The sequence below is a fragment of the Equus asinus genome, chromosome 9 (assembly GCF_041296235.1).
Source record: "Equus asinus isolate D_3611 breed Donkey chromosome 9, EquAss-T2T_v2, whole genome shotgun sequence".
NCBI lineage: Eukaryota > Metazoa > Chordata > Mammalia > Perissodactyla > Equidae > Equus > Equus asinus.
In genome coordinates, this window is record NC_091798.1 from 29,104,273 (window position 1) to 29,125,657 (window position 21,385).

Below are 21,385 nucleotides of genomic sequence, written 5' to 3' on the forward strand. Positions count from 1 at the left end.
TCATTAAGAATGACCTCTGCACTCGGAGCTCTAGAGAAGCCAGTGGGAGCCCAGGGGCTGAGCGCTCCACGGACCTGGTTTCCCTGCTGTTTTCCATGTGTCAAGTCTTCTCCCTTCAATCGCCTGAATCAGAACACTCTGGGAGGGGGAGGTGCTTGTTAAAAAGACAGATTTCCCAAGGCCTAGTCTGACCCTGCTGAATCAGACTCACTGGGCTGGGGCCCAGGAATCTGCACTTCTAACCAGCTTCTCAGCTGGTTCTGATCTTTGCTGAAGTCTGAACATAGCTAAACTTATTCTCTTGCTCTGGCTCATGACTTCTCAGAAAGCAGCCTAGGAACAATGACTCCACTTGGTACAGACACTGCTGTGGGTCTCGAACCCCACTGCCAAGCTACGTGTGCCTCATATTATGCTGGCTTGGGGTGGGTTGCAAGGGAAGGCAAATCATTCCTAGAATCCGAGAGGCAAAGAGGCTTTGGAAATTAGCTGGTTTTATGGCTCCCCAACTTGGGAGCCTTTAAAAAAGAATCATAAGGGAGACTGGCAAAAAATATAGATTCCTAGACCAACTAAATGGGAATCTCCAAGAAATGAGGCCTGAGATTCTATTTTTTACAAGCTGCCAAGGGATCCCCTTGCTGTCAGCATGTACATAAGAGAGCCAACGATACAGTCCACCCATTCATTTTACAGATGGAGAAACTGAGGCCTGGGGAAGGAAAGGGCTTACCCAAGATTCCCCCATATGTTTATGACCCAAGTCCTTTCTCGCGGCAACTAGCATTGCGGCCCACCTCGCTTCCTGCTCTGCAGTGGGTCATGCTCCCTATTCGGTAGATGGTAGACGTGATGGGAGGAGCCTTCCTGGCTGAAAGTGGCGTTTGCATTTTAAAAGAGGAGCTTGGGGAGGACAGTGTTAAACACAAAAGGACAAGCTGGTGGTGGTGAAATTTCAGGCCCTGGGAGATGTTTTGGACTCAAGTGGGATGGAGGGAGCCTGGCCCCAATATCCCTCAAAAGTGGATAAAGCTGGCCATGGAAGTCTCCTAGGAGCCTTCCAGCATGGAATGACAAGCCAAAGATGACCTGAGAGGTCACAGGGCTCCAGGTGCTCTCTCTGAGGAAGTTCCCGATATAAGGTCTGTGCAGGGCCACGCTGTGTTTCTGTGGCCTTCTGGTGGAGAATAGCGGATAACACTGGTGCCTGGTGGCCATTGCTGGGTGACTGTTGACTTGTATCTGGGACCCTGACATTATTGCTAGAGGACAGCTGGGTATGTCAGCTGCCTCTACTACAGTATACAGTTGGAAATCTGACCTCATTGGTGGAGAATATATCCAGTGCCTAGATCTTATGGGTGAAAAATAATGGATGTGCCCAGAGCCTGGATCCAAGCAGTCATGAAGGAAGGTGTAGCTGAGTCCCATCCCTTACTGGTGGAGGATGGAAAGTTCTGAAGTTGGTATGTTGTTATGTTTGATAATTATCTTTATTTTTTTGGTGAAAAATTGGAAAGTGTAGGCTTGAGTGCAGGGGTCTCCATCCCATAGATCTTTGTAAGATGGGACATGGAAAGGGCAGTACAGTGACTCTGCCCCTGACTACTTCTCTGTCTCTGCAGGTGTGAAATGGAGGCCAGGGGCTGCTCAGAAGGACACTGCCTAGTCACCCCTGAGATCAAAAGGGGAGACTGGGGGCAGCAGGAGATTCTGATCATCATATTTGCCCTTCTGTTGATCACTGTATGCACTGCTGGGCTTCTCTTCTACTGTCGCCGTTGCAAGTCCCACAAGCCTGTGGCCATGGAAGACCCAGACCTCCTGGCCAGGAGCGTTGGTGTTGATACCCAAGCCATGCCTGCCATCGAGCTCAACCCCCTGAGCACCAGCTCCTGTGACAACGTGAACCAACTGGAGCCCAGCAAGACCTCAGTTCCCAACGAACTTGTCACTTTTGGACCCAGCTCTAAGCAGCGGCCAGTGGTCTGCAGTGTGCCTCCCAGACTCCCGCCAGCTGTGGTCCCCTCCCACTCTGACAATGAGTCCATCATTAAGAGGACCTGGTCAGGCGAGGATATGGGTGAGTATAACCAGAGGCCTTTAGCTTCTGGCATTGATGGAAAGGGGTGGTAGACCTAAACACTCCATTATCTGAGATACAAGGGTTTTGGGCCACCATCCAGTCCAATCCCTTGGTATGGGATATGAAGGGATGTGTTCAAGGTCACAGTGTATTAGTGGACTGGAACAGATGCCAGGTCTCTGGACTCAGAGTCTGTGGCTTATTCCTCTGCACCAGGACCCACACCTCTAAATTCCAAGTCATTTCGTAGGATTGATGTCCATGGCAGAAACCTATAAACCCTGGATAGGGGTGGGTAGGATCCCTGGAGTGAAAAGGGGCTTTGGGCTTTTCTGGGAAGGGAAAAAGAAGCAGTAGTCCACCCAATCTGGAACGGCAGACCTGGCTGGCCTAGAGGAGGGACCTTCACCACCCCCACAATCTTTGGCTCAAAAGGAGGTGAATTTGTAAACACTTTGTATTTTCTGGCTTATTCACCAATAGTTAAAACAGATATTTTCATTAACTTTTTGCCAATAGCGTAACTGGGGCCCATAAAGACAGTGACTTGTTCTAACTCACCCGACTATTCAGTAGCAGCAACACAGCTAGGACCAAAGATGCCTAGTCTCCAATCTTCCAAGCCACATCTCATTTAATTGCCCTCTATGGTATATGCCATCATGCATTGAGCTCCAAACTGTGTGTCTGTTTCCTTCAATTAAGGAGACAAAACTCAACCAGTAGCTACTGGAGACATCCATATTATTCCCTTGTTCACTGACCCTCGGATCAGAGGTAGATTTCCAAGATGGGCTGACTTTGCGTTGAACCACTGGACTTGAATTTGACCCCATTGGATTCTAGCTATCAACCTAAGCTGCCAGAGATAACACGCATAGATGAGCCACATATTGACCCACTCCTTGGGCCGTCTCCACTACATGCTAAATTATAGATTGTAGCTATCAGGCCAGCTGGAACCTTTGCCAGGGAAACTCAGAGCTCACCCTATCTTGCTGTTCCCTTTCAGTGTACCCAGGCGGAGTCGCGGTCTGGCCCCCTACTTACTCCAGGAAGGAATGCTGGGAATATCCCCACCCTGACGTGGCCCCAGGCCCTCTGCCACCCTCACCTCACCGCCACCAGACCCCAGCTGTGATGCCGGACCCCACTGGCCTCTATGGGGGCTTCCCCTTCCCACTGGAGATGGAAAACAAGCGGGCACCCCTCCCACCCCGTTACAGCAACCAAAACCTGGAAGATTTGATGCCCCCACGGCCCCCTAGTCCCCGGGAGCACCTGCTGGCCCCCTGTCTCAACGAGTACACAGCCATCAGCTACTACCACTCACAGTTCCGGCAGGGAGGGGGAGGGCCCTGCCTAGCAGAGGGGGGCTCCAAGGGGGTGAGCATGCGCCTCAGCCGGGCCGGGCCCTCTTATGCCGACTGTGAGGTAGGGGGTGGGATTCCCACAGGCCGGGGCCAGCCCCAAGCACCCCCCAACTATGAGGGCTCTGACATGGTGGAGAGTGATTATGGGAGCTGTGAGGAGGTCATGTTCTAGCTGTCCTCAGAGGAAGGCAGGTGGGAGGCCAAGGGCTTGGCCCCTTCCTCCTGTCTTAGAGGGAGTGAGTTGAACATGGCTGGGAAAGTGGGGGGGGGAGCCCCCATACCCAGTCCAGGCTGCCATACCTTGAAATGTGCTCTTCCAGACCCCCAGCTAGTCCCTGACGATGGAGGGAAGCTGAGGGTAGAGCTTTAGAAACAGCACTAGGGCCCCCAACAGAAAGGGGATGCACAGAGCAGTTACCTTGGAAAGCCAGGAAAAACTGACTCTGAGAGGGGCAAGAGGCAGTATGTCACTGATTTGCCATCTCTCAGCCCCCAGGGAGGCAGGGCCCAAAGGACTGGATAAGCTCCATCAGGGTGCATGTGTATACCTGCCTGCAGCTCCATTCTGGAGGCAGAGGCAGGTTCGTGCCTGACTGGCAACCACGACACCTGCTATAGACATGAGGTCCAGGGTCACCTGACCCTGAGGGCCACAGGGTGTCCTAGGGGCTGAGAGGTGAGCAGCAGGTGAATGGGTACCAAAGGTCACTGTGCACCCACTTCATTTATACATTCACTGCAGTGTCTGCTCCATGTCAGACACTGTGGCAGGCATCAGGGATAAGATAGTGAACAAGGTGACAATGGTCATAAGGAGCATCACTTGGCCTCACTTGGTCCCACTCTTCTAATCCAGAGTCCGAGCAGCCTGCTCCAGCTCTTTAAGTCCATGACTTCCTACCCGCAAGGGCCCGCCAGGATTCCTGCAGCCCTGGACCTTCTTTGCTAAAGAATTCAGACCTCACAGAACTCTGGGTTCTTCATCCCAAGTTTCTCAAGCACTTTGGGCCAAAGGCAGGAAGGATGTAATTTTCATTTAAAAAATTCTTAGGCACTTTTCAATCTTGCTGTCAGGATGAGTTGTCCCAAAGGGATTTTTCTTCCCTAGACACAAGGAACTAAGACTTCGTTTCAGGACAGGGTGGAGGCAGGGGGCTGGACATCAGAGTGTCCAGGCTGGACCCCTCGCCCTTTCCTGCCCCTCGTTTCACATGCCTGCCAACATAAGTGTTACCTGCAGTGACTCAACCCTACGCATGGAGGGTCAATGCGGGCGCGTGTCTGCACATGTGGGCACCCGTGTATAGAACGTGTGTACACATGTGCAGTGTGTATGTAGCCAGGAGCGGCAGGGACCTGAGAATTCTGGTAGCCTTGCCACTCCCTCCCCTGCCAATCCCTCTTTCTGGTCCAGTGACTTTTCACGTGTGCTGTTTCTGGAGACAAAGTCAAAGGAAGAGCAATAGAGACTCCTACCCACAGGGGTGCTGCCGACAGGGAGAGGGATCTGTGTGGGTGAGAGCGAATTTGTGTGGGTGGTGCGCGGCTGTGCGTGTGACTGTGAGCACGCGTGACGGGATGCATGGTTTCATTGGTCATTTGTTTTTTTTTTAACAATAAAATATCTTTTTTACTGTTATTTTCTGTGTCACTTGGCCCGTTTGCAGTTGAGTCAGGGGCAGGGCATGAAGGCCTCCAGGCCCTTCCACGCTGAGGCTCATGGACCTTGGGGACTGGAAGGGACCCAGGAGGTCATCAAGGCCTCTGATTCCCACAACTAGCAAGATGGCTAAAGTCAGATCCCGGAGCCCTACCCCAGACGTACAAGGTCAGACCCTCTGGGAGTGGGGCCCAGGACACCATTTGGAAAAAATGCCTCCAACTCTGCTACAATTGTCTGCAATTAGTAGATAAGTCTGTTAACCAGCAGGTTAGTGAAAGGCCCAGGACAAGACTTTAGAACTGCTGACCGCTGGCCAGGACTCTTTGTAACGCATCACACTGGTCAGGGAGCGGGCACTTATTGTCACAGGCCTTGGGGAGCCAGCCCCCTGATGCCCAGAGCCAGCCCGTGGCCGTGGCCACTGCTCCACAGCTCGCCCTGTGGCGCCGCTGGATGTGAGCATCACCGGGCAACCATGGTCACGGCAGACCTTGCAGGTGACACCAGGACTGGGCAGCCCAGTCCCTGCCATCGGGCTCCCACGGCGGTGGGGCAGAGAAGGCACATCCGTGGGAGGCACCACAGCAGACTGGCCCTGGGTGGGGGCTCAGCCCTGATCCCGCTCTGCCACACCCTAATGTGGCCTCAGGCAGGTGTCAGTTGCCCTCTGTCTCTCAGTAAAATGAAGACAGTAAATAATAGCTCCCTCGTAATACCGTTCTGGGGAATAAACACAAAGAGCTTATAGCAGCATAAACAATCAATGGTGACCACCATGTAGGAAATAACACCAGGTAATATAAAGATAGGATTAATTTATCACAACTGAGCAGGAAACCACAAATAATCTAGTCCAGTGTTGCCCAAATTTCTGTTGTCATGCTTACCATTTTCATGATTTTTGCCCTGATGGAATACCACCTGCACTATTATTTACTTAATATTTTTCTTCCAGATTTTTTAAAGTATTTTTTACTCACCTTAAAATGATAATATCCATACACTAAAGGATTTGACAGTTACTATTTTTGCTAGCAGACATGAAAATACATAAGCAGTCAGATTTTAAAAATGACTATCCAGAGGTCCCCTAAAGCATCTTTGGGAAACACTGATTTAGTCCATCTTCATTCCCCATGCCCTCACACCAAGGCCCAGAGAGGAGAAGGGGTTTGTCCGAAGTCTCACAGCTGGAACGTCCCAGAGGTGAGACCCACATTCAGGTTCTACCCCCAGCCTCAGGATCGCCCTATAACATCACTTCTAGATGGGAGACCTCTGGATGCGGGAGCCTCTGTCCCCACAGCCCACCTGCCCACCAGGGCCCCCTTCCCTTGTTCTCCTGAGCCTGCACCTTCATGGATCAGCCACCAGAGGGCTCTCTGGGATCAAGACCCAGCCTACTGAGCCACTGAAGCCCTGAAGGTTTCCAGGAGAATTCTCCCATCTCAAGGCCCTGGGGCTGTGATTCCAAATGTCCTGAACCTGAAAGAGCAGAACGATGGCAGAGAAAGGCAGAGCCCAGGTCTCCTGACTTCTGGGCTGGGCGTTTTTACAGTCCACCATAAGCATCTCGCTACCACCTTTTACTGGCACTTGCTGCATGACAGCTGCTGAGCAGGCCTTGGCATATCTTACCTCATCTGATCCTCACAAAACCCCAGGAGCTAAGTGCCGTCACCTCCATTCTACAGATGGAGGAACAGAGGCACACAGAAATTAACTGGCTTGCAACTTATGTTACAGACTTAAAGCGAAGACACTCAGTTCGAGCGACAGGATTCAGGGCAGGGCTGCCTGACTCCAGCTCTGTGCCTGACACTTGGGTTCACGAAACAAATGACAGATACAGGACATCAGAGGACTGAGGAACAGCAGCGAGAATGACGGAGAGGCTTCAGTCTCATGACCCAGCTGAGTTCGGAGGCCTAGAACATCAGTATAATTCTGGGTGGCGTTAACAGAACCAGAACGTCCAGATCTGGGGAGGTGGGTTGGCCCAGCGCTGGGGCTCAACGCCAGGCCACTCCTGTAATCCGGCATCCAGTTCTGAGGCTGGACCTTAAGAGCGACAGGGCAACCTTGAGCATTGCTGGAAGAGGGCAGCCAGGACAGGGCTGAGGGGCGAGGACTTAGGACCACGGCCCGTGAGGAAGGGCAGCTGGAATCCGCCGGGACGATGGCAAAAGAATAGTGAGACTGCTCCTTGGGGTGGCGGTGGAGGGAGGGCGGGCCTGAGCAACGGCACCCTCACGTGGGGCTTTTCACGACCTTATAGAGAAGGCAGGTGTATCTTGCAGAAATCAGAGCTGTGCTCTGGAGGGAGGCATGTGAGGTCTTGTTGGGAGGACTGAAGCCACCCCTAGAACCCCCAAAAGTGAGTCTCTACGGTGGAAGACCAGCAAAGCCAGAGGCCTTGGAAGGAAAACTACTCTCTTTTGGGCTGAAGATTATGGAGAGTCTAAAAAACAGAGGGGGGAAAAAAGATATAGCATGAAAGTTTTCAGATATGTTGTGGCTTGCTCCGGGCCCACAGCTAGTTCAGCAGAGAACGGCTGACCCACCCTCCTGTACCACATGACGAACTGGTGAAATGCCAACCTGCAAGGGAGCTGGGCCCACGTGCTGAAGAACAGCCCGGGCGGCAGCATCTCAGGGCAGCCCAGAAGCTCTCAGGTGGCCTCTGCCAGCTGCATCATCAGGAGAGGCACAGGCTGTCCCACCGAGCGAAGAGCGGGAACTCCCTCAGGGACTGGGCTGGGAAAGACGAGCCTTTAGAATTTTCTCAAGGTTCCTCAACAAATCTATGGGTCCAACCAAGGAAAGTGCTTGGTTTGATTGATACCAAATTCAAAATATATAGAGTGACAGCACCTTACAGGCCAGGCATCACTCCCAACTGGAAGAAGCTGCGTTGAATTTAGTAACCAACCCATTCCAGACACATGACCAGCCCCACGGACTGGCACTGTGAGGTCAAGTCTGATCTGATCAACCCCTCAAGTAACTCACGATCTAGGGAAAGTGGCCAAGGAGTCACATCTCTCTAGCATCAGAAGCCATGAGGCTAACCAGAGAAGTGATGTCACGTCGTTGCTAGGGAGGGAGCTATAAATTCTGACCGACACGGCTGGGGAAGGTTCTAGAGAGAAGCAGCCATCTGAGCTGGGTCTTAAAATTGAGCTTCAGATTTAGCACAGAGAAGGGCCAGCTAGCCTAAGAGAACAGCCTAAAGAGAAGGCATACATGTTTTGAGTATTTGAACAAGGAGGGGTAGTTCCGATGGGCTAGGCTGGAATGTGGGAGGACTTAGGTGCCCAGACGAGGGCTGGAAATGTTCTGTGTCCACTGAGGGCTGAGAGGGGAGGAGCGACAGAACCAGCAGCAGGGAAGCAGACCTCAGGGCAAAGACTCGAGGCTGGAGTCAGACAGATGTGGCTCCACCACTGAGAAAACGTGTCATCTTGGGCAAGTTATTTAACTTTTTATGTCTCAGTTTGAAAAGTGGGGATATTGCCAGCACCTTCTCTCCCTGGATCTGAGTACTAAGGGAGATAATACAGGCAGAATGCTTAGCAGAGTTGGCATAATAAATGCTCAGGAGATGTTAGATATTTTATCGCTACTATTAAAAAGGCAGACCTTTTCATAGTATCCGTAACCACACACTCACCTCTGTTCCATGGCCAAGATAAAAAGACATCCCCCCAGCTAGGGGTAGGTAGGGACTAAACGTAGTAAGACAGAACCTCTCAATGGCAGAGGGGGCAATTTCCATACCCCCCCCCCCACACACAAGGGGACGTTTAGCAATGTCTGGAGGGACTTTTGGTTGTCACAACTGGTGGGGTGCACCTGGTAGAGACCAGGGATGCTGCTCAACATGCTACAATGCACAGGACAGTCCCTACAACAAAGAATTATCCAGCCCAAACATACATAATACCGATGTTGCTGCCTTCACGTAGCACCATAGCGGCTGGGAATCGGGCCTGAGGCAATAATTCCCTTGTACCAAGAAAGCAGCTATGGCATATGGTTGTGCTCATTTATAAAAAGGGTCCATTCTGGATTCTGCATTTGTCAGAGTAAATATCAGGGTGAGTAAAAAACAGAGGACCATCCAACAATATCTAAAAAGAAAAAAATCTCATGACCAAGCAGGATGTATTCCAGGTAAGCCAGGCTGGTTCAATATTCAAAAATCAATCCATTTAATCCACCACACCAACAAGTGAGAAAAGAAAAACTGCAGGATCCTATCGATCGATGCAAAAAGAGCATTTGACAAAATTCACCCATTCATGATACCAAAAAATCTCTCAGTACAGAAATACAGGGAAACCTCTAGAAAAATCCTACAGCAATACAACTATCTCTATTTGCAGACAACATGACTGTCTACACAGAAATCCCAAGAAATCTAACCAAAAAACTCATAGAACTATTAAGTGAGTGTACACAGGTTGCAGGATACAAGATTAACACACAAAAATCAATTACATTTCTATACACTATGAATGAACATGTGGAAACTGAAATTAAAAACACATTACCGTTTGCAAATGCTCCAAAGAAAATTAAATACTTACTGGGGTATAAATCTAACAAAACATTGATAAGATCTGATAAATGGCTAAAATAAAAAATAATGACAATACCAAATGCTGACCAGGATGCAGAGAAATTGGATCATTCGTACATTGCTAATAGAAATGTAAAATGGTACAGCCACTCTGGAAAATGGTTTGAAAATTCCTTTTAAAACTGAAAAGGAACTTACCATACAACTCAGCAATTGCACCCTTGGGTATTTATCCCAGAGAAGTAAAGACTTATTTTCGAGCAGAAACTTGTACATGAGTTCTTACAGCAGCTTTATCTGTAATAGCCAGACCTGGAAGCTATGCAAATTCTCTTCAATGGGTGAATAAATAAACTGTGGTACATCCATACTATGGAATACTACACAGCAATAAACAGGAACTATTCATACTTGCAACAACTTTGATGAACCTCAAGGTTATTATACTGAGACAAAGAAGCCAATCTAAAAAAAGATACATACAGCTTAATTCAACTTATATAACATTTGTGAAATAACATAACGATAGAGATGAAGAACAGATTAGTGGTTGCCAGGAGTTAGGGCTATGGGGGAGCACAGGGGGTGAGGGGGTCTGTAAAGGGGACGCACGAAGGAGTCTTGTGGTGATGGTACAGTTAAGCATCTCAATTGTGGTGGTGGAAGCTACACGTGTGATAAAATTGCTTAGAGCTATAGACACAAACACGCATAAGTACATGCACAGACACAGTGAGCGCATATACAACTGGAGAGATCTGAATGAGCTCTATGGATTGTGCCAACGTCAATTTCCTGGTTTTGATAATGTATTATAATTATGCAAGATGTCAACACTGGGGAGACTGGGAGAAGGGTACCTGGACCTCCCTATGCATTTCTTTGCACCTTCCTTTGAATCTATAATTACTTCACAGCAAAAGCTTAAATTTCTTTAAGAAGACAATTTTAAAGAGGAAAAGTATTTGAACAAACACTTAAGAAGACAGACCAACGGCAAATAAGCCCAGAATAAGATGCAGAACATCACTAGCCATTAGGTAAATGCAAATTAAAACCACAATGAGGTAGCACTACACATCCATTAAGATGGCTAAAATTCAAAAGGCCACAGTAGGAAGTATTGGTGAGAATACAGAGCAACGGGCGCTTTCATAAATTGTTGGTAGGAATCCAAAATAATATAGCCACTTTGGAAAACAATTTTCCAATTTCTTATAAAGTCAGTATACACTTACCGTACAACCTCACAACTCCACTCCTAGGTATTTACCCAAGAGAAATAAAAACATATGTCTACACAAAGATCTGTACATGAATATTTACAGCAGCTTTATTCATAATAGCCCAAAACTAGAAGCAACCCAAACAGCCATCAACTGGTGAATGAATAGACAAATTATGGTTCGTCCATGCAACGGAATATTATTCAGCAATAAAAATAAACTACTGATACACGTAACAACACACATGATTTGCTAAGTGAAAGAAGCCAGACAGAAAGGACTCCATCCGTAATGGTTCCATTTATATGACATTCTAGAAAAGGCAAAACTAGAGACAGAAAAATCAGGTCAGTTATTGCCACAGACCAAGTGGCTTGGGGATGGAATTGATTACAAAGGGACATAAGGGAAATTTGGTGGGTAAAGGAAACATTCTATACCTTGATTGAAATGGTGGTCAAACGACTGCATGCATTTGTCAAAAGTTATTGAAATGTACACTTAAAAAACAGGTGAATTTTATTATATGTAGATTATACTCCAATTTTTTCAAAAAAAGGTATGGGGAGACCAATGGCCAAGGGTCTGGTAAAGTGCACCAATTCAAGACACACCCGGTTTCTTAGCACGCATCTGCAGTGGGCCGAGTCTGAGGGCAGCCCACGTAGCAAAGGGCCCCAGGTTTAGGGTGAAAATTCAGTCCACCATCACTCAATGTATGCCTCCAGCAGTGCAGTGGGCCTACCTTGAGGGCCCTGGTTACCTGGAAGGAGGGATTATGGCCGTTAAGTATGGAATAAAAACATGAAGAGGTGAACAGACTACAAAGGATTGAATATTCTGCACAAAGGAGGTGAGTAAGACGTGGTCACAGCGAATGAGTGCATAACCGAAAAGCAAGTAAAACTGCCTCTCTGAGCCTTTTCTTCAATTCAGCTAATAGGTCAGAAAATGGTTCTTAAGCCCTTCCTGCCAGGTACTTTATAACGTTCTCTCTGATCGTCAAGACAATCCCTGAAAGCGGGCCTCCCCCGCCCCGAGGCTGTAACAACGAGGGGAGGCAGCCAGTGTTGGGAAGTGCTTGGGTTCTGGAATCAAAGGGCTGCGTGTGTATCCCGATTCTGCCACTGACTGGTTGGTGACCTGGAACAGTCACTGAATCCCTTTGACCTCCCCCTTAGTTCCAATAATAATCCTGATAATTGAAAACAGTCACAATGCGTTCCCAACCTTCCTGTGTCAGTAAAATGTTATACTTTAAGAGTGTTCCTTGAGGGCTCTGCTTTTAAACAAATCTAATTCAGTAGCCACCAAAAATTAGTTTTCAAATCATCTAAGAGGCAGCTCAGATGGTCTTGTTTTTCTTCTTAAACGTGACAAAAAGGGAAGGATGCCATCTCTTCCACTGTCCTGAAATCAATCTCCCCACTTGAAGAAAATTGGGTGTTACCTCTCACATCAGTCAGGATTCTTCAGAGAAACAGAACCAGTAAGATGGAGACATACACACATACACACATCCATCCATACACACACGTACACACATACACACAAACATAATGAGGGAATTTCAAGCTGGAAACCCTCGGGCAGGAGCTGATGCTACAGTCTTGAGGCAGAATGTCTTCTTCCTCATGAAACCTAGTTTTGCTCTTAAGGCCCTTCAACTGATCGGATGAGGCCCGTCCACATTTTTGAGGATAATCTCTTTTATTTAAAGGCAACTGATTATAGACATTAACCACATCCACAAAATACCTTCACAGCGACACCTAGGTTAATGTCTGTTGAAGACCTGGGTTATTCAATACTATAACATAGCCACGTTGACACACAAAACCAACCATCACACCTGTTCCGTGTGGTCATCTGACATGCACAGAGAGGGCTGGGAATTCCTACTCAAGTTTTCAAGAGAAGAAGAAACAGCAACTTAGGAAGGACAGGATTGTCTAACAGAAAAATAACTACCTGGTCCCTTTCTTGGGAACTCTTAATTACATAGATGGTTCTACTGTTCGCACTACTCCCCCGGATGAGCTCTCTGACATAAACTAGAAACATTTTAACCTGAGATCTAGTAAAGGGATCTGAGTGACATTAAAAAAAAAAAAAAAAAAAAAAGTGAAAACAAAGACACAGACCACAACCTCTCAAAAATAAAAAATAAAATTCATTTATTGAAAAGGAAACGTTTAACACATGATCTGTATGCAGAAACCAAAATGAGATCTTCTTTAAGCTCCTGCACGATCCACATCTCTACACATACCATGAGGGAAATATACATCCACGTAGGCACATGACATACACAGTACTGTCTGGTTATCAAGACCTGCTGGACACTAGTTTTTCAAATGCCTCTTACTCACACATCCACTGACATGTTTTACAATAGAGTCACATAAGTTTATGGTTCACTAGAACAAGATAGCTTCCCCAGCATCACCCTGATTTAACCAAAAGAAGGCGGCTTACAGCGGGCACCCTCCACCCTCATTTCCCACTCTCCCACTCCAATAACCTCATATCAGCACCATTTATGTCCCCTGGTCAGGGAACGACCCAGCAGCCCAAAGACAGGGAAGAAATGTAACAGGCTGATGCTGTCAGAGCAAACAGCCTTGCAAGCAGCAGGACTAACTGTCTGGAAGTGTTGACCATGACTTCAAAGACAAACCCCGCCCCTCCTCTCCCCTAATGGTCTTGGGGATTTGTAAAGTACTCTGGGAAACTGAATTCTAAGGCAGCCTTGAGCTGACTCCTCAACACCACGTCGTGCCCCTTGCATTCTATGTCCCCTCTGGGAGGAAGCAGCTGCGGGTTCTGACTCGGGGCCGATGTTGGGCCTTAACACCTGATCAGCTACGAAATAAAACCCGCTGATACACACCCCCTTGCTGTGCGTAGTGAATAGAGCTGTAAACAGACATAAATTGAGATTTTGCACTTCCAAAAAACATGAGGCGAACATGTAGTGTTAAACAGGGATGACATTCTATAACTTAGGAAGGGAGAAATTCGAGAAGGAAAAAGTAAGACAGGAGAACAGAAACGGGGAAAAGACTCCTAATGCACCTGTTTGGGATCATCACTTTAAGACAGATGATAACGTTGCACATTTTACCTTTCAGTGGGGCAGAGGGTGAGCAGTGCGGATCAGCTAAAGGATGTAGCTGGAGGGGTGAGTGACAGAGAGGGAGGGCGCAGGCTGCAGGCCCAGAGCTAAGACCCGCTACCCATTCACATACACCTGGCCAGGGTTTGGGCAGAGGAAGGGCTCCCAGCAGCCAGACAGCAGCACAGTATTATAATGTCACTTGTGAACGGTGACACCTTCTAGGCAAACTGAACAGAAGATGCCAGGTCATGCTCTTCCCAGCAAGCAGCTGCATTTAAGGGGAGGCTCATGCCCACAGAGCTGGAAACCTGCTCCCAACAGCGGTGTCTGCAGGGGAGGACCAGGGGCCCTGAGAAGCTACTTCCAGGACTGCATGGGCAGCTGGGGGAGGGACAGAGGCTAACAGTACCGGGCCAGAAAACCCCCGGCTGGCCTTTGGTCCGGCAGACGCAGGCTCACACCCCAGAAAGCCTTTGCTCTCTTGTCCTTCATCAGACTTCTACTTACGCTGGCGCTTTACACCAGGGGCTGGAGGAGGACACGGGAGAGGCTGGGCAGCTGGCTCCGAACGAGCAGTGGAAGAAATCAGGGAGGGGTTCCCTGACTGAAGAAGCAGCGTGGGCAGCAGAAGAGTCGGCTTCCCTGAGCTGACCCAGAAGAGGAGGAAGGGCTTCCTGCTGCTACCATCTTCCAGCTGACTTTACTCAACAGCTAGTTGCTGTGCAACTGCACGATCGGGAAGGTCCCCTGACTGGGCCGCCTGGCCTGGGTCTTCGCAGCAGCCACGCGATCAGGCTGTCAAGGCAGCAGCAGCACAGGAAAGAGATCACACAGGGCAAAGGCCTTGCCAAATGAGCTTCCAGAAGCCCCAATGCCAGGGCTGTCTCTGGTACACACCATCTTCCCTGGGCCAGGGATCCTTAAGCAATAGTCTGTGTTTTGCTAAGACCTGGGGCCAGAGGACCTCAGGTCCCAGCGTCACAGTCCCAGTCTCACTACCCTCCTGGATGGGGCTGCCTCTCGCAGCTCGGAATGCACAGAAGCCTCCAGTGCAGAAGCTGTGGGCAGGACACGGGTCTGACCTGCTTCTACTGGCACGCACCTGCTCACGGAGAACAACTCTCAGGACCGCTGAGGAAGGTCTGCTGGAGCCCGGGCTCGCATAGAAGGAGGACTGTTCTAGAACCCACTTTGGTAACTTCTAGGCCTGAGGCTTCAGAGGACAGGGCCGCTGCTCCCTCCAGCCAGAATCTTGATCCTATTAGCACCTCTTAGTGACCATCCAAGAACAGAAAGAGTGAAAAGTGTCATTCTCCTAAGGGAGACCAAGTCACCACTCATCACATCTTCCTAAGTTCATAAATTATCAGGTAGGTTAGGAGTCACTGCAATAAGAGAGTTTCGCTTTGGAACGGAAGAGAAAGAAAAAGCCGGGGCCGTGGGGGTGGGTCACAGCCCTTATGAGCTTTGGTGAAACACAAAAACAAAACCCCTGACAAAGTTGTGCTGCTGTCTCCACTTTCAGGGTGAACAGTCTCTCCAGGTGAGCAAGAGCCTGGTGACAGGAGTGGAAGACAGCAGGTCCCATGAACACACACACACACACAGCTCGAGAGACGGAGAGTAATGCATACCCTTCTGAAACCCTTCTCACACCAAGAGCGAAGGAGAGGCAGCCGGAAGCAAGGCAATGAACCTTCCCCTGCCTTCTCTGCAGTCTGCTCCCAAGTCGGAAGGCTGGCCTTGAGGTGAGCCAACCCTGAGGCTACTTCTGTTACTCAGGGAGGCATTGAGGGGAGCAACAGGGGTCACAATTAGTGTTTAGCACACAGGGGACCAAAGTCCCCAACCAAGTGGTTCTTTTAGAAGTCCAGGTCTTGGAGGCAGCTTGGGGTGGGCACTGTTTCTGCCCTGCTCCCCGTTGATTGTAAACAACCAAGCACCGTATCAGACCAGCGGCTGTGCATTCTAGGAACTGAACTGCACCCTCTCTGTGCACACTGGCTTCATCTTCTCATCCATAGCAACAGTGTGGGTGTCTTCCTGGCATGATGGCAACTGAATGCTGCCATGCCGTTTACCTGTCAAGGGCTGAGGCTGCAAAACGGGCCTGAACGTACAAAGCAACCATTTTATAAGCCTCCCGTGGACAGACACACACCCCACTCAGCCGCCTTTCCCCCGGCCTCATGCACTGGCAAGTATTTCCTGAGTCCTTCACATCTTCTCAACATGAAATCAGGCTGGCCAACGGGAGGCAGAGTCCACGCCCCCCACAGAGATACACCCAAAGGCGACCCTAATTCAACCCTTTGGGGTCCTCAGCCAGCAGTGCTGAGGAGCAAAGCAGACAGTTCCTGGAGTAAGTTTCTTTTCAGCAGGAGAAGCTGAGCAAAAGTTTACTGAGGAAGGAACAATTCACGGCAACTCCAGATCTAGAGACAGAGTCTAAACCCAAAAGCTAATTTAAATAAAATATAAATATTTTCAATTTAGGGAGCGCTTGATATCTTTTGGGAGCTAAAGCAACTAAGAAGACAGTCTCGTGACCCACACGAGTGATTCGGAGAGGAGTGGGTGTTGTCAAGGGTCACGGCAAGCCAGAGAGAGGAGAGATTAAAAGCTCCAGCTTTGGGGGCTGGTTTCAAACTACTAGGTAGGTCCAGACACTGTCTGGAGACCTGAATAGGTAGGAGAACCTCAAGGTAAAACACTTGGGACAGAGAAAAGCAAGGGCTAGGCTTGGCTTTGTAAAGACGGGGAGCTCCCACTTATTTGATCTAGGCTTGGCCCAGGAAAGGAGGAAACGTGAGGTGGGGGACGCTAACATTTTTAAATAAAGTGAGTTGTGCAACAGGAATAATTTGGGGGAGGGAGGTCAGAAGGAGGGAGGCAGGTAAGGGAGGAGGCAGGATGAGGGAAAAGAGCTGAAAGGTTTGGGGTTAAAATAAGTACAAGGGAACAGTGATGGCACTGCCACTAGAGGTACCTCTCAGGTATCTGCTACCCGCTTTCTCCCCTGCCGTTGGCCCTACCTGGCCCAGGGGTGCCAGGTAGAGAGGTTCCCAGACAGCAACCTTGCCTTTCCCCAGAGCCTGGACCCTGCTTGAGGCTCTGGGGCCAGGTGCTGGGCAACATACAGCGGTGGGGCGGGCAGGTACAGGCAATGCACCCAGATCACTATAGAAAGGCACTGGTGGAGTTGATGAAGATGGGAGTGTCGCTTGGCTGCATCAGCTCGTAGAGGGCCTCATACGTCCCCACCACAAAGCCCACGAAGCCGAGGATGCTGATCAGGGCGTCCTTGGTGATAGTGAGGGGGCTCATGCCCTCCGAGTAGTAGGTGGTGATCTCCAGAAGGGGCGGGATGATGAGGGCCAGGGCGCTGCTGCTCACAGAGCCCACCAGGGAGATGACGAGGTCCAGGCGGGGGATGAGGATGGCCAAGATGCCTGTGGGAGAGAGGACATGCTTGTTCAAGACTGCCCAGAGCTGGGAGAGACTGTTCAGCAAATTTAGCAAGTATCCTTCATATAGAATGGAGAGCTCTAAGGAAACAGATGGTATACAGCCCAATCTTTCATTCCACAGATGAGAAATGCCCAGAGATGTGGAATAACCTGGCTCTCACTGCAAGGTTGGCAGAACTGGGACTGGAACTCATGTCTCCAGGCTCCAGTTACCTGGATTTTAGCTTTTCCTGCTACAGTACATTGACTTCCATCCTTCCAAGGAAAAGGAACCAACTTACATACATTCCAGGACAATCTGGTCCCTACCAAATGAGAGAGAGTGTGGAGCAGAAAAGGAGGTGGGCCATTTCTGGCCGACTGCTCATTTTCTTACCACTGAGGGCATCTCCAATACAAACATCTCTACTTGATTGACAAGAAACCAAACAGAGGAAAAAACCCTCCTTCTCCTGAAATGATACCATGATAAACCCCATTTCATAGAACATTTTCATACAGGGAAAGCAGAAGTTGTTCTGTGTGCAGGCTGACCTCAGGGGCAAGGCCCCACACCATGGCCACGTCCCTGGGCCAGGACAAGCTAGCGGCTCCTACACCGGAAACTAGCCACGAGTGTATGAGAGGAAGGCGGAACTGAGGAAGATGAATGGCGGGCTGCATCAGGAAATGACATCGGCTTCCATATCACACCAAGGACCGCACCACTGCCACGCAGGTCCCATAGTTCTGTTTAAAACCAAGGGAGGAGGCTCCACTGACCACGCTTATTCCCATGCCCACTGGTCCCACTGTTCCCATCTAACTCAGCTTTCCAGTGGGGCTGGGGGGGGGGGGGGAGTGAAAGCCAATGTTTCACAAGTTACTGAGGATTTTGAGGATTATGGGCTCTGGAATTAGGCTCTTGTGTTTGAACCCTGGCTTTCCCCAAGTGACACTGGGGAAATTATGGCTCCCTTTTATTCCTTAGTTTTCTTGGTAGCAAAATGGGGATATTAATAGCGCCTATGTCACAGAGATGTCATGATGATCAAATGAGGTCACACAGGCCTTAACAAAAGGTCTGGAGGACAACAGGCACATAACACAGTTGGTAGTATCATCGCTAGTGTATACTGTCTTGCTCATGTAAAGTGCATCATTAACTGGTTATTAATTAACTGTATTCTGCCCGATTGTCTTCCCCGCTGCCATGCTCCCCCTGGAGGTCCTCAGCACCGAGCCAGCGGTCCAGGGCACGTCTATGACCTCACCGATCCCTCTGACAGGGCCACATTTGATATCGGGGTTTCAGCGCTAACTTCATTTCATAAAGCAAAAACGGAGTCCAGTCACTGTGAGGAAGGCGTCACAGTGGTGAGACTGGCAGGGCATCTCAGTCCAGGGCGGCCGGTTTCCCCCTTCAGACAGACTGTCTGGATCGATCGCCGCCTCTTTGGCTGAGCACCAGATGAAAGGACTGGGCTGCACTTAGAGGCCAGGTTTTACGAGAAACACTTACTTTTAAACTGGAATACCATTCCCTGCAGTAAAAGGAGAGGCCCGTGGGAACCGGGACTTCCCAGAGGGGAGCACATTCACATCTCCTGTCTCGCTCTTACACAGAAGCTGCGCTCTCTGATCCTGCAGTCACTGGCTACTTACATTTAGGTGAATTCGGTTCCTCATTCACACTGGCCACATTTCAAGGACTCAACAGCCACCTGTGCATCATGGCTACTCTCCTGGACAGCACAAACCCAGAACACTGCCATCATGGCAGAAGATCTAGCATCCAGTAAACAGCACTGCAAAGCATCCACTCATTGAGCTGAATTTGCCTCGACTCAATGGGTATATAACTCCCCCATATCATTATTGTTCCCCTGGAAAGAAAGGCCCTCAGAGAGGTAAATGATGGAAAGTGGCAGAGCTGGGACTAGAATCTAGGACCTCAAGCCCTTGTCACATCACAGACCTGATGAGTAAGAAAATACAGAATGATACCTGTAGGAAGAGAGAGAACGGGGATCTGGCTGATCAGCAGAAAGGTCCTGTCTGAAGAACTGGGGGAGTCAGACATCAGATTAGTTTCCCAGGGACGCACATTGTCTGGCAAGGAATCCAGTATCCAGTCACCCCTGACCCCTCTCTGCTTTGTAAAGGAAACCAGACAAGAGTTTTGACACTGATGCTAAAAGGGGGTCTAGGGATACTGAGTCTCAGGTCTGCCTCTGCCTCGGTTTTATGGCCCTGGGGCAACCTCTTCCCCCTTTCCTTCTTCTGGTAATCAACCATAGTGGCAATTATCCATTAACACCTTCACTGTGCTGAAGCCTTCAGAAAGTAGGTGGTTTAACTTGCACTGCAAGTTAAAACTAGTCTGTTTCAGCCCTTAGTTGTTCCTAAATAAACAGAGTTGGTGATATTCCCTCAAACCTTCAGAGTTGAATTTGGAGGTAAAGTGTTTGTAGGCTGATGACAAAACGGCATTCTCATCATGGATAACCTAATGCTCAAAAAGAGCTGATCTGCGTGTGACCTGGAATAAGATACTTGCCCTCTCTGAGGCCTGGGTCTCCATCTGCCTAATGTCAGCCTCACAGCGATGGTTCCACATGTTCCAATTTGGGTGAGTAGTAGGGTGGAAACAGCATGGAGGTAGCAACCAGAACCGAGCCCCGGGAGAGGCTGGTGCAGGGAGGCGGTTAAGAGTGCAGGCTCAGGACTCAGATCTAGGCTCCACTCCCAACTCTACCACCAACCAGCCAGTCACTTAACCTCTTTAAGACTCATTTCCCCTGCTGCTAAATAGGGACGGTCAAACGAGATCATTCGCATAAAGAACTTACACTACTAAGCACATCATAAACATCTCACAAATGTTAGCTAATAGAATACCACCCCTGCTCAGTAGCAGGCTGTAACCCAGGGCAAGTCAGCAGGCCATTCTGAGCCTCAGTTCATTTGCCCACGAAAGGAGGAGATTGTATTAATACTGGATGATTGCTGAGATCTCACCCAACTCTGGAATTTCAAAGAATGGTACAATGCAGATTTAGTTACTTAGGAAAGTGTGCTGGGATGTGTCGCTCAACTCACTACCATCTGGGAAGCACCGTGTGCTGCTCCAGAACGGCACAGCAGAGCCAGGGTTCCTCTCCTGGAACACAGGGTGTGCCCAAAATGGAGCTTCTAGCCTGCCTGGTTTCAATTCCTCAAAGGGAGTGTGAGTTATTCCTCTGGCGCCAGCCTCTGGTTTCCACAGATGCTCTAGCCCACTCAAGAGAAAGGAGGCCTTTATCAGAGAGAATGAGCCCCAGGACGAGACAAGTCAGATGACCTGCCAGCACCCCTCCGCGCCCCCCCCACCCCATCCCCCAGCTCTAAGAATCTGTTATCTCCTCTCCCTCTCTCACATTAACCTGGGGGACATATGGGCACGTTACGATAAGAGAGAAGCAAAGTCAGATGTGCTCCAGTCTGTGATAAGAAGTAGAAACAGAAACTTGTGCAATCGAGACATTTTCTCAGATTGGACAGAGATGTCCTGCTTCATCATGGTATTTTTAAAAGCAATCTAAAATCCTGTTCTTATTTTTACTACAAAGGATATAAAAGATAAGCACGCTTAACAAAAATGTCCTTAGAAGGGGCAAAACTTTTCTCTTAAAGCCATAGGGCTGCAAAGGGAAGACCTTCTTCCTGACCCAGCTGGACCAGATACCACAAGTGAACCCTAAATAAAGCCTGATGTTGGAGAGAGAGACTGGGGGAGAAGGCAGGAAGAGTGAGCCTCCCACTAAAGCGGTGGGAGAAGAGGAAGAGCAGGGGACTCAAATCAAACGAGCATAAAGAGTCCAAGGGCTCGATAGCAGGGGC

The 21,385-nt window shown here is 49.2% G+C and overlaps 2 protein-coding genes across 2 annotated transcripts in view; one reads left to right on the forward strand and one right to left on the reverse strand.

Moving 5' to 3' along the window:
* FAT2 (FAT atypical cadherin 2) overlaps positions 1–5,098 on the forward strand; it is a 79,317-nt gene extending 74,219 nt beyond the window's left edge. Inside the window, exons 23-24 of the mRNA XM_014834309.3 lie at positions 1,626–2,083; positions 3,099–5,098. Of these exons, the coding sequence (XP_014689795.3) occupies positions 1,626–2,083; positions 3,099–3,631 (991 nt within the window). The 3' untranslated portion in view covers positions 3,632–5,098. The remainder of the gene's footprint in view (positions 1–1,625; positions 2,084–3,098) is intronic.
* A 7,989-nt stretch (positions 5,099–13,087) lies between these two features.
* Positions 13,088–21,385, reverse strand: part of SLC36A1 (solute carrier family 36 member 1) — a 43,606-nt gene continuing 35,308 nt past the window's right edge. Inside the window, exon 11 of the mRNA XM_014834307.3 lies at positions 13,088–17,506. Within this exon, the coding sequence (XP_014689793.1) occupies positions 17,235–17,506 (272 nt within the window). The 3' untranslated portion in view covers positions 13,088–17,234. The remainder of the gene's footprint in view (positions 17,507–21,385) is intronic.